Source organism: Balaenoptera borealis (genome assembly GCF_965194805.1).
Source record: "Balaenoptera borealis genome assembly, chromosome: 8".
In the NCBI taxonomy this organism is placed as follows: Eukaryota; Metazoa; Chordata; class Mammalia; order Artiodactyla; family Balaenopteridae; genus Balaenoptera; species Balaenoptera borealis.
This window is the reverse complement of record NC_138865.1, coordinates 56,644,097-56,657,187: the sequence shown is the minus strand read 5'-3', so window position 1 is coordinate 56,657,187 and position 13,091 is coordinate 56,644,097. Positions and strand designations below refer to the sequence as shown.

The 13,091-nt window shown below is 42.7% G+C and overlaps 1 protein-coding gene across 6 annotated transcripts in view; it reads right to left on the bottom strand.

Annotated features, from left to right (window-relative positions):
• BNC2 (basonuclin zinc finger protein 2) overlaps positions 1-11,237 on the bottom strand; it is a 429,325-nt gene extending 418,088 nt beyond the window's left edge. For all 6 annotated transcript variants that reach the window (XM_082401639.1, XM_082401625.1, XM_082401628.1 and 3 more), the window contains exon 1: positions 2,275-11,237. Coding sequence is in view for 4 of the 6 variants with exons in the window: in XM_082401628.1 (XP_082257754.1) it covers positions 2,275-2,277 (3 nt within the window). In the remaining 2 variants the exon portion in view is untranslated. The remainder of the gene's footprint in view (positions 1-2,274) is intronic.
• Between the last annotated feature and the right edge of the window lie 1,854 nt (positions 11,238-13,091).

Here is a 13,091-nt window from a genome sequence, read left to right as displayed (position 1 = left end):
GATATCTTACATTTCAGGGGGAAGAAAAACGTCAGGTATTGGGAAGGTACGACTGCTATTAATATTTTCTTCCTATTTATTTTTTAAAATCACGTGAGGTTGGTTCTTTTTCAAAGCCTTGCATGCAAACAACAGCGAACTTAATATTCTCAAGGACAGTTTGAGACTTTCCTCACAAGATACTCAAACCGAGTTCACGTTCAGCCTCAGTATTACTTCCCTCAGGTGAAGACACTCCTGTACGTTGGTAAAGTGATTAGCAATCTGGATTTTACTACTCTCCAGGAACAGAAAGAGCAGCTCCAACTAAGAACTTCTTTAAGGCTGAAGAGTTTAAATAAAGCAGCGATAAATATAACACAGAACACAGATACCCTATGAAAGTTCACAAGGGATTTTTTTGGGTGACTCCAAAGGGTCAATCAAGCAAGTTCTATTAACTTGCACAGGGTCTCACTACTCTTGAGTATGTCCTCAAGTCAGACACACTACACAGGAATAAATTCCACCACTTAAATAATGTATGTGTGTGCACAGTAACATCTGAAACTGCAGAATACAAAGCAGTGGGTGACAAATGTGCTTAACCACTGTTCAAAGTGATTAGTATTTGGGAATAGATGTGTAGACAAATAGTATATAGGCGAGGGGGGAAGGGAAGGAAAATAATACCTACAACCGGCTTTTACAGTGTTCTTGTGTAAAATGCGGCTATAAGAAAAACCCTCAAGTGCTAAACAGATATATTTAATATTTTGTTTTGACGCCTCCACTTAAATACAGATTCCAACCATTGCAACTGTCCACGAAGTACATAAGAAATAATAAAACAGGCCACTTTCTGCCACTTTAATCCTGGGTACACAGGATTATTTCATGATGTCTTTTGTACATCAGTTTTACAACAGCTTGACTCTAGGGTAAATGCGAACCACCGTAAATCGCACACTGCTTTCAAAACCACTTTAATTTCTGTCAGCTTTACTGTAACCTCAGTCCTGGGCTCACGTTTTTTTTTTTTGTTTTTTTTTTTTGGTGCCTGCATTTGACAGTCGCATCCCCTACACTCCAGTCGTGACTTTGATCACTGAAACGAGATGTCACATTAGGAGGAAGGGAAGAGAGAGAAAAAAAATGCCAACCCACTATCTCCCTTTTTCTTACATAGTCCATCTACATGCGGAACGCAGTATATCAGAACCCCAAGAGGGGGTAACAATAGCAGCAAAGGGTGGGAGCAAACTAAAAGGAAGGGAGTGGTCCAGCCCCATTTCTAACAAATCACTTCCCCGAAAGCGGACAGAGCGCTCAGCAGCCGGCGAGCTAATTGCCAGCTGCCTCGCTGCAGAGAAGCTGCTTCGGGTAGAGGGGCTGTGCTGGAATCTCGCTTCGCAACGCCTTCCCATCTTCTCCACCACTTGCACTTGGAACTTTTTTTTTTTTTTTTTTAAATCTCAGCCTCACTTTACAGAGAATTTCACCCAGGTTTAGGTGGGGTATTTTTTCTTTTTTTTTTTTTTTATCCTGCCCTCTCCCCGGGCCCCAAATGCCACCCTCCAGTCCATGTGTAAGTAACACAAATCGGCTCCTGTCGAACTCCACCTCAAAATCTCTCTCTTTCTTTAGGGTTGATTTTACTGCCCTGCGTTTTACACATTCTTCAGAAAACCTCCAGGAGCACTTCCTACATCTTCTTCATTTACAAAGGGAGGGTTCCCCAACGGGAGGGCGAGGAGGGGAAAATCAGAGGTGCCGGGGACCGGGCGGCGGTGTCCTCCCCGCGCGGCACACCAGCGCGCCCAGGCGCCCACGCCCAGCCGCCGGCCCCGCACTCGCGGGCAAGTTTTAAAAGTTACCGTGGGTCCAAACGGCGTTCCTCTCCGCCCCGAGCTCCTTCCAGCGCTCCATCAGCCCCCGCCTGCCTCCCGGCCCGTCCCAACTCCCTGGAGCCGCCTGCCCGCTTACCGCTCACCTTGCCCCGCCGGCCGCGAGAGGGGCAACCTTCCCGAGACCCCCTCGCCCGCGCGCACACCCGCCCTCCCACCTGGAGCTCTCCTCCGCCACTCGGGCCAAGTTGAGGGGCGAATTCGGGAGCGGGACCGGGGTGGACTGGGGCTCTCCTTTCCTGCCCGCCCTCCCCAGCGCCCCCCTCCACCTCCCGCCGCTGGACTGGAGGAAAACACGGCCCCCGGGCGGCCCCCGAGGCGCGCCGACGCGGGACTCCTTTCTTCCGAAGTCTAGAATAAAAAGGAAAGGAGGGTGGAAACTTCTTACCATCTCGGCATGCTGGTTGTCAAGTGCAGCCCCCGCCTCTTGGTCTCCTCTTAGCGGCCGCGCCTGGACCAGCCCCTCCGCCGCCTCACGCTCCTTCAGTCTCGGCCTTTCTTTCCCTCCCCCTCCCGATTTCCTCCGGGCAGCCGCTCTCGCCGCCTCCGCCTCTCCCCGCCCGCCCGCGAGCGCCCTCGCCGCGGCCCCTCTGCGCTCAGGTGACTGATTTACACCCGCGTGCAGGGTCGCCTTCGCTCCCCAAGTCGGAGCCTGCTGAGTTCCCCCGGTTCCTCGGCACAAAAAAAAAAAAGGAACGGACTGTCCCGGGAGGGGGCTGCTGGGGGGCGGGGTAGGGGGGGGAACCGGCGGGCGAGGTGACCTCGGGCGGATTTGCAAGCCGCACAAGTTTCTCCTCTCTCTCTCTCCAAAACTGTCGCGACTACAATGTTGTTTCCCTTTTGCAAAATAAAAGTAGGTTGGTTTGGTTGGTTGTCCTCAGATTCTAGGGGGCTAGTGAAGGAGGATATGTTTCTCCCGCGCCCTGTTACTTTTTTTCTCTCCCCCTGCTCTCTCTGGGAATGCAAAAACAACTTTGGCGCCCCCCCGGGGGGTGCGGGCTTGGAGGTGGAGGTGGCCGGTAGCGCCCAGCTGTCAAAAACGAGTGGGGGAGACCGGAGGGGAGGCTGCGAAGCGCCGAGGAAAGGGCGCGAACTTTATTCCGACTGCAGCAAACCGCGGCGTCGCTTTCCTTTTCGGGCACTCGCCCGTGTGGGTCCCCTATGACCAGTTCCTCCTCCCGATCTGCCGCCACCCCCTCCTCCTCTCCCCTTCCGTGCCCCCCGCGCTGCCCCGCGCGCCGCTGGGGAAGGCGAGGGAAGCGGAGGAAACCCCAGGGGCCAGAAACTCGAGACGAGAACGTGGTGGGCGAAAAGGCCAAAAGTTGCGCGCGGCTGGGGGGAAAAGTTTTTTGGTGGCGGCGTGCTTTTGTGCCGGGCCAGACGCCGGCTTGCGGCGAGGGCTTCCTTCCCCTTCCCCTGGTCTGGGCCGAGGGCTGGAGACGCCGGGGGGAGAGGAACGGCGCTGCCGCCTCCGCGGGTGCCCGTGGGGGAAGACCGGTCACATCTGTGGGTGACACTCAGCCGGCCCGAGTCGCCCTGCCCCGGAGATGCAAAAACGCTGGCCGCAGGCTCAGCGCGCACACGCCTGCCGCTGAAGGACATTTCTTAAATGCAGGCAAAACACACTCCCGGCCGCAAGAATGAGGAGGAGGGGGGTGAATTTAATCACCGTCATCTTCCTAACGTACACTTTGTGCCAAAAACATCTCCGCGTTGTGCCGATTTATCATAGCCTGAGCAAACTTTCTGCTTATCTGACAGGGGAGGGAGTCACAGGTTTCGAGCATCCACCCTCTGAGCACTTGGCAATCAGGTTCGAAGAAGGCGAACGCTTGCTTGGCAGAACAACAGGTCTGGTTACCGGTTACTACTAAAAAGAGAAAATCATCTCTCCTTCCTTTCTCTTTTCCCCGAAGTAGAGGAAGAGACTGCCCAATTGCATTCAGAGGTCAGAATCAAATTCCTTTGAAAATAAGCAGCCTTGGAATTATGTAGTTGTATTTTCTTTGATTGCACAGTCTGCTCTTAAGTTTAATATAATTTTTCGCAATAATTAAAAATTTTCCGGAGCCGTGACTGACGAGAGACTAGGCAGCCCAAGTAGCCACAGCTGTTTTGAAAATGTGATTAAGCTTATTATTCACGTGGATCCAACTTTTTAACAGCGGGGTCACCGCACCTGCAGTTCTGTGTACTGATTGGGTCCAAATTCCTGACGGTTTTTAGGCCCTTTCAGAGCAGATTTCAAGTCACTTCTGCTTTTGTGAATTCTCTACACCATCTTGTTGTGGAAAGGTTTGTCTGGTGAACACTTCGACAATATTATACAGTAAATACCTTAGAGTTTTAGGCACATGGTTTAGCTGGAGGTTTCTAGTGGGAGTCAGAAGATTACTTCTCTCACTACAGTAAAACTCAAAGTATAGAGTAGATATCTAATGACTAGCCATATATATAAATGCATGTTATCTAAGAAGGCTCATCTTTAAATGGTTTGATTAAGGTGTGGAGCGTGTTCTCTTATTCTGTAAACATAACTGTAACATTATCCTATAGTTTGTAGAAACTGATTACACAAGGGATAATGATGACCAAATGTATATTCTGAGCCACTGAGGATCATCACAAGAATTCTCCAGAAATGAGCCAAGTTGCAATGCGTTTTCCTGTATCACAGAGAGATGAAAAAAAACTAGTTACTAATTTCAGAGTCATTACCCATACAAATCCATTCACACACTTACCACTTGGACAAGTGACAGACCGGCAATTGCCAAACAATTGTATTCACAGAGTACATTTTTGGCTGCACACCTACACTGGCCAACAGGCAGAAGTTATGCCACATCAAGCAACCTGTAATTTACATTCCCCTGATTGGTTCCAGATCTGTTTTTGATGTTAGCATACACACAGTTTATGTGAGGCAAGATGTGTCTATTTGGGGTCCGGCGCCTTTCTGGAGAGTCATTATATAGATGGGGAATGTGTTGGGCTGAAGAGCAGCCCTTGGAGAAGGTGGAAGAATTTACGGAAGCAAAGCGTATAAGAGAGTTCCATAGTCTCTTATTTCCTCCAGTGAGTTTGTAAGGTAATTCAAACAAAACCTTAAGTCCTTTCTGTGTCCTATAAAACCTTACTGATCTACACCTGCCTGACCCTTTCAACTTTTTTTTCCCCCATTTTTCATTCCCCTCATGGACTACACTAAAGTCACACTGGTTTTCTTTCTGTTCCTTTACCTTGCCAAGCTCCTTGCTCTTTGCCCCTGCTGTTCTCCCTACCTGGAATATTCTCCCTCATTTTTTAGTGGTTCCTTGTTAGTTACCTGTCAGCTGTAACTTGTCCTCTTCAGACTAATTAAAGTAGCTCTTTGCCTACCACCCAAAATACCCCTCACTCTTTCTCCCCTTACTCGTTTTCTTTATATCCTTTAGCCATATCTGAAGTTACCTTGTTTATGTGCTTAGTATTTTTTTTTTCAACTAAAACGCAAGCTCCATTGGAGCAAGGGTCCACCTTGTTCACTTTATAGCCTCTGCGCATAAAGCAGTGCCAGGCACAAAATAAACTTAGAAATATTATTTGAATTAAGGAAGAAATGTTAAAATCATTACACTATGTTGATGATGACGTACCTTAGAGCCAGACAAGTTCACTTAAGGCATATGGGAAAAGTGTTCCCTATCTGTTCTTTTGGAGGATGGTGCAAAATTCTTGACTTCCTGCCCCAGGGATCCTCAAAGTGTGTGCCAGGCACCCCTGTGGGTCTACAAGACCCTTTTACAGGGGTCATTTTTATTATAATATTGAGAAATTATTTGCCTTTCTTGCTCACATTCTTTCATGAGTGTAGAGTTTTCCAGAGACAATGTGACTTAATCACAGCAGACTGAATGTAGAAGCAGATACAAAAATCCACCTATCTTTTGTTACATCAGGCATTAAAGAGATAACCCAAAATGTAAATGCCATTTTTCCCACTCATTTTTATTGTTGTTTTGGAAAACATTTCTTTTTTATTTCAAAATATGTGTATATATTCATTTCCTGCCGCTGCTGTAACAAATTACCATACATTTAGTGACTTAAAACAACACAGATTTATTATAATTCTGGAGGTCAGAAGTTCAAACTGGGTCTCACTACACTAAAAGCAAGGTACCTGCAGGCTTTCTGGAGACCCTAGGGGAGAATCCATTCCCATTTCCAGCTTCTAGATACCACCCATATTCCTTGGCTCATGGTCCCTTCAATTTTTAAAGTCCATAATAGCCAGACGTGTTTTTCTCATGCTACATCACTCTGACACTGCCTCCTACTTTCACTTATAACTACCCTTGTGATTGCATGGGGCCCATCTAGATAATCCAGGATAATCTACCAATCTCAAAATCCTTAATTTAATCACATGAGATTTATTCACAGGTTGTAGGGATTAGGATGTGGGCTATTATTAGGAGCCATCATTCTGCCTACCACAGTATAGTAACAAATGATGGTTTTATTATTGTTATTTTAAACAAGTTAGGAACTATTTAAAATTTTTCAGAATTTAAATTTCTGATACAGTAAATATCAATAAGCGATTGCCCACGTACACAAAAGTTCTTTGTAACCTTCAATAATTTTTAAGAGGTCACGAGACCAAACACTTCAAGAACCCCTGGCTAGCACAATAGCTATTTTCCCTTCTTCCATGCCTCAGGTTTGACTAGATTGTACTAAACCTTTGCTGTGATTGTGTTAAGGATGGGCATGTTTCCTATTTCTGGTCAATGAAGGATTAGGGGAAATCATAGGGGTGGGGTGCGGGGAGACATTAAAACAAACAAACAAAAAAGACTGACAAGAAATAAAGTGTCCCTTTCTGCTCTGGATGTTAGTATGTGAGAATGGGGTACCTGAAACAGCTGAATCCATCTTGTGACCGGGAGGTAGCCCATATACCTGGAATAACAAAGTAGGAAGATGGAAAGCACCTGAGCTCTAGATGTTATTGACTGACTGAATTAACTAACCCCAGATGGCTTGGGACTGCTTGTTAGGTGATATAATTAATCCCCTTGTCATTTAGGCCATTTTGAGCTCACCTTTCTATTACTTGCAGCTTAAAGCTTCCTAAATGTTACAGAGAAGTGGCATGTCTCTGTTGTGTTTCCATGTGGGAATTCCTATCATTTTCCCTCAAATTTGTATATTTTTTCCAAATCTTGTGGAAAATTTGTCTAGAAATTGGTAAAAGTATTATAATTCTGTAAGAATTAAAAGTGACCGATCAATGTAGAGATTTACTAGTTCGAATGAATGCAAGAGATAACATATTTTGGAAACCAAATAAGTCCTTAAATTCACAATTTCAACCTGTGATTTTGTGCAGTGCTGTTAACCTTGCTAGGAGATCCTGAATAATACATTATTCAGATACTGCCCAATGTATTCACAATGGACTACGGTTTTTTGTAAAGGTGTTAACCCAGGAAATGCAAAGAGAAAGAATATGTTGTTATGAGAAAAAAATCTGAACTTAAAAAAGCAACTCAATTTCAATATCAAAATCAAGGCAGACAAAATATTTTCATCATTAAGAGAAAAATGAGTTTCTATGGAAAAACATAAATACTAACACTCAACTTGAACACGCTTTCAGACTCACAATTAACATTTTGACCAACATCAACACAAAATGAAAGAAATTTTTCTACAAGTGTAAGCTTAATCATGAAACAAAGATCAAGACTATCAGATAAAGCAATTAATGTTCTCTAAGTTTTAAATTTTTGTTTTAACAATGGTAAATTTTAAATATTAAGTTTTGTAGATTGATCTTGAAGTTTTTAATGTATTTCTTTTAGCATTTATGTTAATGTTTCCCTTTTTTTTCTAATGCTTTCTATTATTAAATGTCCTTATCAGGTAGAATTAGTTTTTATATATTATTTAAATATATAATCTTCTCACAAATATATTGGTTCATAATACTAATAAACCATATATTGATTATTAAATTTTTTTACAGAAAACCTCTATCCCTATAGCAGAAAAATGATTCATTATTTATGATTACGGTCACTCATTATTATTTACTAATATATAAGTGAAGTGTTATGAAAAATATAGAATAACTTGTGACTTGGGGAATTCTCAAGAATCCCTATTTCTTATTCCTGACTCCAAAGATTAATATGTCAGAAATTTGAAAACACTAGATCTGTGTTTGTCATACCAAAGTATTTTTAAATTGTCCTACCTTAAAATAATTTTTTAAATTCTGCGTTATTTTATAGTTATCTGTTAATCATTTTGTGAATAAATGCAGCAACGTTTACCCCAATCCCTATTCTCTTTGACTCTCAGATGCATTTGATATTGTTGATCAACTTTCCCAAACGCTTGTAGTGGTTTCTTTCACACTCTCCTATCCTGGCTCCTTCCTTTCCTTCCTCACAGCCTCTCCCCACCCCTTCACACTTACTCCTCCCCACACACAATATGAAATTTGCCCAGAAGGTCAAACCTCTCAGTTTTTCTCCTCTCTCTTTATTATGTTCTTCTTCAGTGTCTGAACCATCCCAGCTGCAACCTGATCTCAACCTGATCTCTCTATTCTATTTCCCCCCAAATCTAGTACCCTTGCTTATAATGCCTAAGTAGATCTTGCTAACTGAGTGTTCAACAAATAGCTTATCTTCAACTCAAACTTAACCTAACACAAACCATCAGCAACGCTTCCAAATTATTCTTCCCAACTTTACTTTTTCTGCCTTTACTGTTCTGTTCACTCAAGGGCAAACCGTATATTCATCTTTGAATAATTTTTTCTTTGCCTTCATTTCCCAAATCAAGTCATTTACTAAATCACATAGAAGTTCCTTCCATGTATTCCTCATGCCCAAACATTTTCATTTCATTCAGGTGACCACCATTCTTTCAGGTTAACTATTGTGACAATTTTTCAATTATACTCCTTATGTCCACATTCTACACCCATTCTAATCTATCTGCTGCCAGGTTTGGGCTTTTCCAATTCTGTTTTTATTATGTGTCTTTCCCCTGCATAATAAGTGGCAAAATAAATAAATCTTCCATCTCACCCTATTTTCTACCATTCAAGCCAAACTGTAATGTTTGCCTTTCAAGGCTCACCTTTATTCAACTCTTACATTGTACCAGGTACAGTACCTGGTACCTAGTAGTTGCTCAATAAATCTATATTGAATGAATGAATGACTTACCATATCTATAAAATGAACCTACTGCTCTAGTCAGATAGACTTCCCAGAAAACGTGCATGATCATTTCTATATTTTTCTTCTGATTTTCCAACTGGATGTATTCCTTGCTCTTTACCTCTTCATATCTGTGCCAATTTATTTTCCTCAACTTCCAAAGGTCATTTGAAGCCGCTCAGAAAATGGGACACAACTACATTAAGATCATTTAAGATTATAGTTAAAATTTACTGGTACCTACTATGTGTTAAGTTCTTTATTATTTTCTTTATAGATATGTTATCGAATCTTCTCAACAAACTGTAGAGTTAGGCATTATCATTGTATGGATGAGAATGAGGCTTTAAAACTTTAAGTACCTTGCCTAAGGACAAACAGCATGGAAGTGTTAAAGCAAAGATTGCATCTCAGGTATAGCCTCCAGTCCTGAAGTTCCACCCATCTTTCAAGCACCTGATCAGATGCTACATTCTGCATGGAACCTTTATTCCTGTGGCTCTCTTTCTCTCTCTCCCCTGAGCACTTGCAAACTTTATAGTCTGGATGATTGATTCATCACCTAATCACATGCTGTTATGTATTTATGGTTGTTTTACATGTATCTGTCTTACCTCCTTAATGAGAAAGTAAGCTCTTTGAGGGCAGAGACCCTACTGATCGCACATTTCTCAACTCCCCACCATCCTGGTAGAGTGACAGGCTCATAAACAAAGAAAGATATTTAATGAAATAATTTATGAAAACAAAGTTCTAATTCTTAGACACGAAATAGTTTCAGATGAAAAACATTCTGTAGGAATTAAAGTCCTCTCGTCACAGATTCAAATGTTACATGAGCTTAGGATAAGTTTTAACTCCAGCTGTATCTGGTCACCTGGATATTGGGACCAGGTCACTTCCTTTTGCTTTGTTTTAATTGCATGCTGTTTTGATGCTGCTTCACTCATATGATTGTGTCACCTGCTCAAGCAGTTGTTAAAGCCCCACCTCTTCTGAGTTATATGGACGATTGCGATATAATTGTGTCGAGCAGATCCCCACTTATGAATCTTTTCTCATCTCCTGTATTCTCTGTGATTATATTAGCCAAGTCACCTCTCTCCTACCAAGAAAATATGTATCTCATTTATGCACCCCATACTTCTTGCTTCTTTCATATATAAATGTTTAGCACCTGCCCTGAGAATACTTTAAAAATGTGCCTAGTTAGTTAAATTTTAAGGCCCTCATCTTATCTTACACTTATGACTAAAATGTCCTAAGCCATTTATTTTCTAATTTGCCTTATGTAAGTGAAGCCATTTATTTATCATTTTGCTGGACTAATGCTATTCCTTTCTATAGAACTATGGCTCAATTTGTCTAGCCTAAAAAAAAATGCAAGGATCTAGTTCAAAGTACTGAATCTCTCCCCAAGTTACCAATCAAAGTTAAACACTTTCAAACAGTTTGGTTTTGTAGCCAAATAAAACACCGGAAGTAAACTATACATGAGTCCATCAGTCAACATGTATGAGACTGATGGCCATTTTGATAAAGTTGATGAGGTTAGAATGCTGTAGGGCTTTAGGCAAGGTGTAAAAAGACCAAAGGTTGAGTTTAAAACCCAGTTTACCTAGAAGTGGCCCTATTTACTTCCAATTGAGCCACTGGCTCTTCTGGTAATCAGAAAAAAGGAGCTAACGTTTATTGAATACCTACAGGACACTTGACCCAGATTGTCTCATTTCATTTTCTCAACAACCCCTTGAGGTAGTTATCATTTCCATTTGACAGACAAAGAAATTAGAGCTCAAGAGATTAAGTAACTTTACAAAGGCCACAAAGCACAACACTAAAAAAGGAAACATAGGATTATAGCACAAGCTACTAGCTCCTGTGTCAATGTTTGTCCACTAACCAGCATAGGTACTAATTGACCGTATGGTCTCCTGACTTCTGACTCTTATATCACCATGACTCTGGGGAGTCCCAGTCACTTAGTTACGTAGCCGTCATACACACCCCCAGCCAACAAACAGGACTGGGCGTTAGTTTGGCCCTCTATCTACTTCATACATATTAAGTACACTGTGTGCTTTTCCAAATGCAGCCTTATATTATGGTTTTTCATTCTCTTTTATTTATTTTATTATTATTTTTTTTTAATATTTTATTTATTTATTTATTTATTTATGGCTGTGTTGGGTCTTCGTTTCTGTGTGAGGGCTTTCTCCAGTTGCGGCAAGTGGGGGCCATTCTTCATCGCGGTGCGCGGGCCTCTCACTATCGCGGCCTCTCTTGTTGCGGAGCACAGGCTCCAGACGCGCAGGCTCAGTAGTTGTGGCTCACAGGCTTAGTTGCTCCGCGGCATGTGGGATCTTCCCAGACCAGGGCTCGAACCCGTGTCCCCTGCATTGGCAGGCAGACTCTCAACCACTGCGCCACGAGGGAAGCCCTTCATTTTCTTTTAATTTCCAGATTTATAATGGAGAAATAAAACTTGTGTTTCTTTCTAGCTTAGAAATAAATTTTCTATCCCAAAGATTTTAAGTACAATAAGCATTGACAGCGTTATTATTTAAGTTTTTTTTTGTTGTTTCTTTTTTGAGACGTACCTTTTGGCATAGCAGGCAAAAGCAGTCTGGTGGCTTTGTGTGAGTGCTGTTCACACTTGGTATTGAATAAATTCTGTTGGCTCCTTTAGAGGAGTCAGGAGGGAGTCATTGGTTTAGTAGAGTTGTGGCCTAAAAACACCAAAGTCAGCTCATCAGTGCTGCTGATCTCGTGCCCTTCCTCTGGCAAACCATGTGTCGGATGTGGTAGGAAAAAAAAAAAAAATCTCCCTTTCAGCAGCAGAATGTGTGCAAGCTACACCCTGAATTATCCCATGATGACCTTGCAAATGCAACACATGCCCTGTGACCACAAGTCCCGACAACTGTAATTTCCTCTGCTTTTCGTCAGAGCTCTTCTGCTGCCTGCATCAGGCACAGCGTGCTAGGGTCCAGCTGCTCCCCGAAGCCCAGGACACCTGCCCTCCATCCTTTACTGCCTACGCAGAAGAGATTGTCCAATAGAAAGCTGACCCTGCTGCTTATGCAAACTCCAAGTTCATCTTCCTGGGTGAACTGGGAAGCCTGACTAATGTTTACTATGCCGCCAGCCGGCATTTGGGGGATATTACCTAATGCACTTGCTGAAGTCATTCCAAAGATCATTATTAGGCAATTTCTTAGAGCAATCCATGGGTTGAAGTGGCATTTCTCCCAAGTGACATCATTGATGAGTATTTCATTTACCCAACACGTATCTATTTAGCACTTACTAGATTGCCAGGCACTGCTCTAGGTGCTGAAGATAAAGCCGTGACTAGGGTAAAAAGTCATCTACTTTTCCTGAGTTTACTATCTCATGGGAGAGACACACGTTAACAAATTCAAGTTCAAACTGTGATAACTGCTTTAATGATAATAAAATAAGGTGCAGTGACCCAGAGTGGCTAGGTGTGGGGTGTTGGTAGTGGATACCTGTGGAGTAAAATGTTATATTGGATGATCAAGTCTTCTCTGAGGAGGTAATACTCTGCTGAGATTAGGATCTTAACAAACCTTGTAAAGATCAGTGGGAAGTTCCCCCAAGGCAGAGAAAACAATACCTACAAAGGCCCTGAGGTAAGGAAGGAAGTTAAAGATTAGTGTGGCTGGTTTGTCCTGAGGGAAGGAAAATAGTGGGAAGGGTTAAAGTTGGAGTGAGAAGCTTGGCAGAGACAACCTGTGTATTCAGTCAAAACCTTCTATGTAAATTAGGAAAGACCAAAAGATGTCTGTAATTTCAGATGAGGTAAGGTTCATCAACCAGAGAATCCACTGTTGAACTGAGGGAACATAGGACCTTGGGTACATGGTGGGAATCCTCAGTGATTTTCCCTCTTCCAAGACTTATCTAGAGGCTGGAATTTACAGTCATTGTAAATGCCGCTACCAAGTTCTAG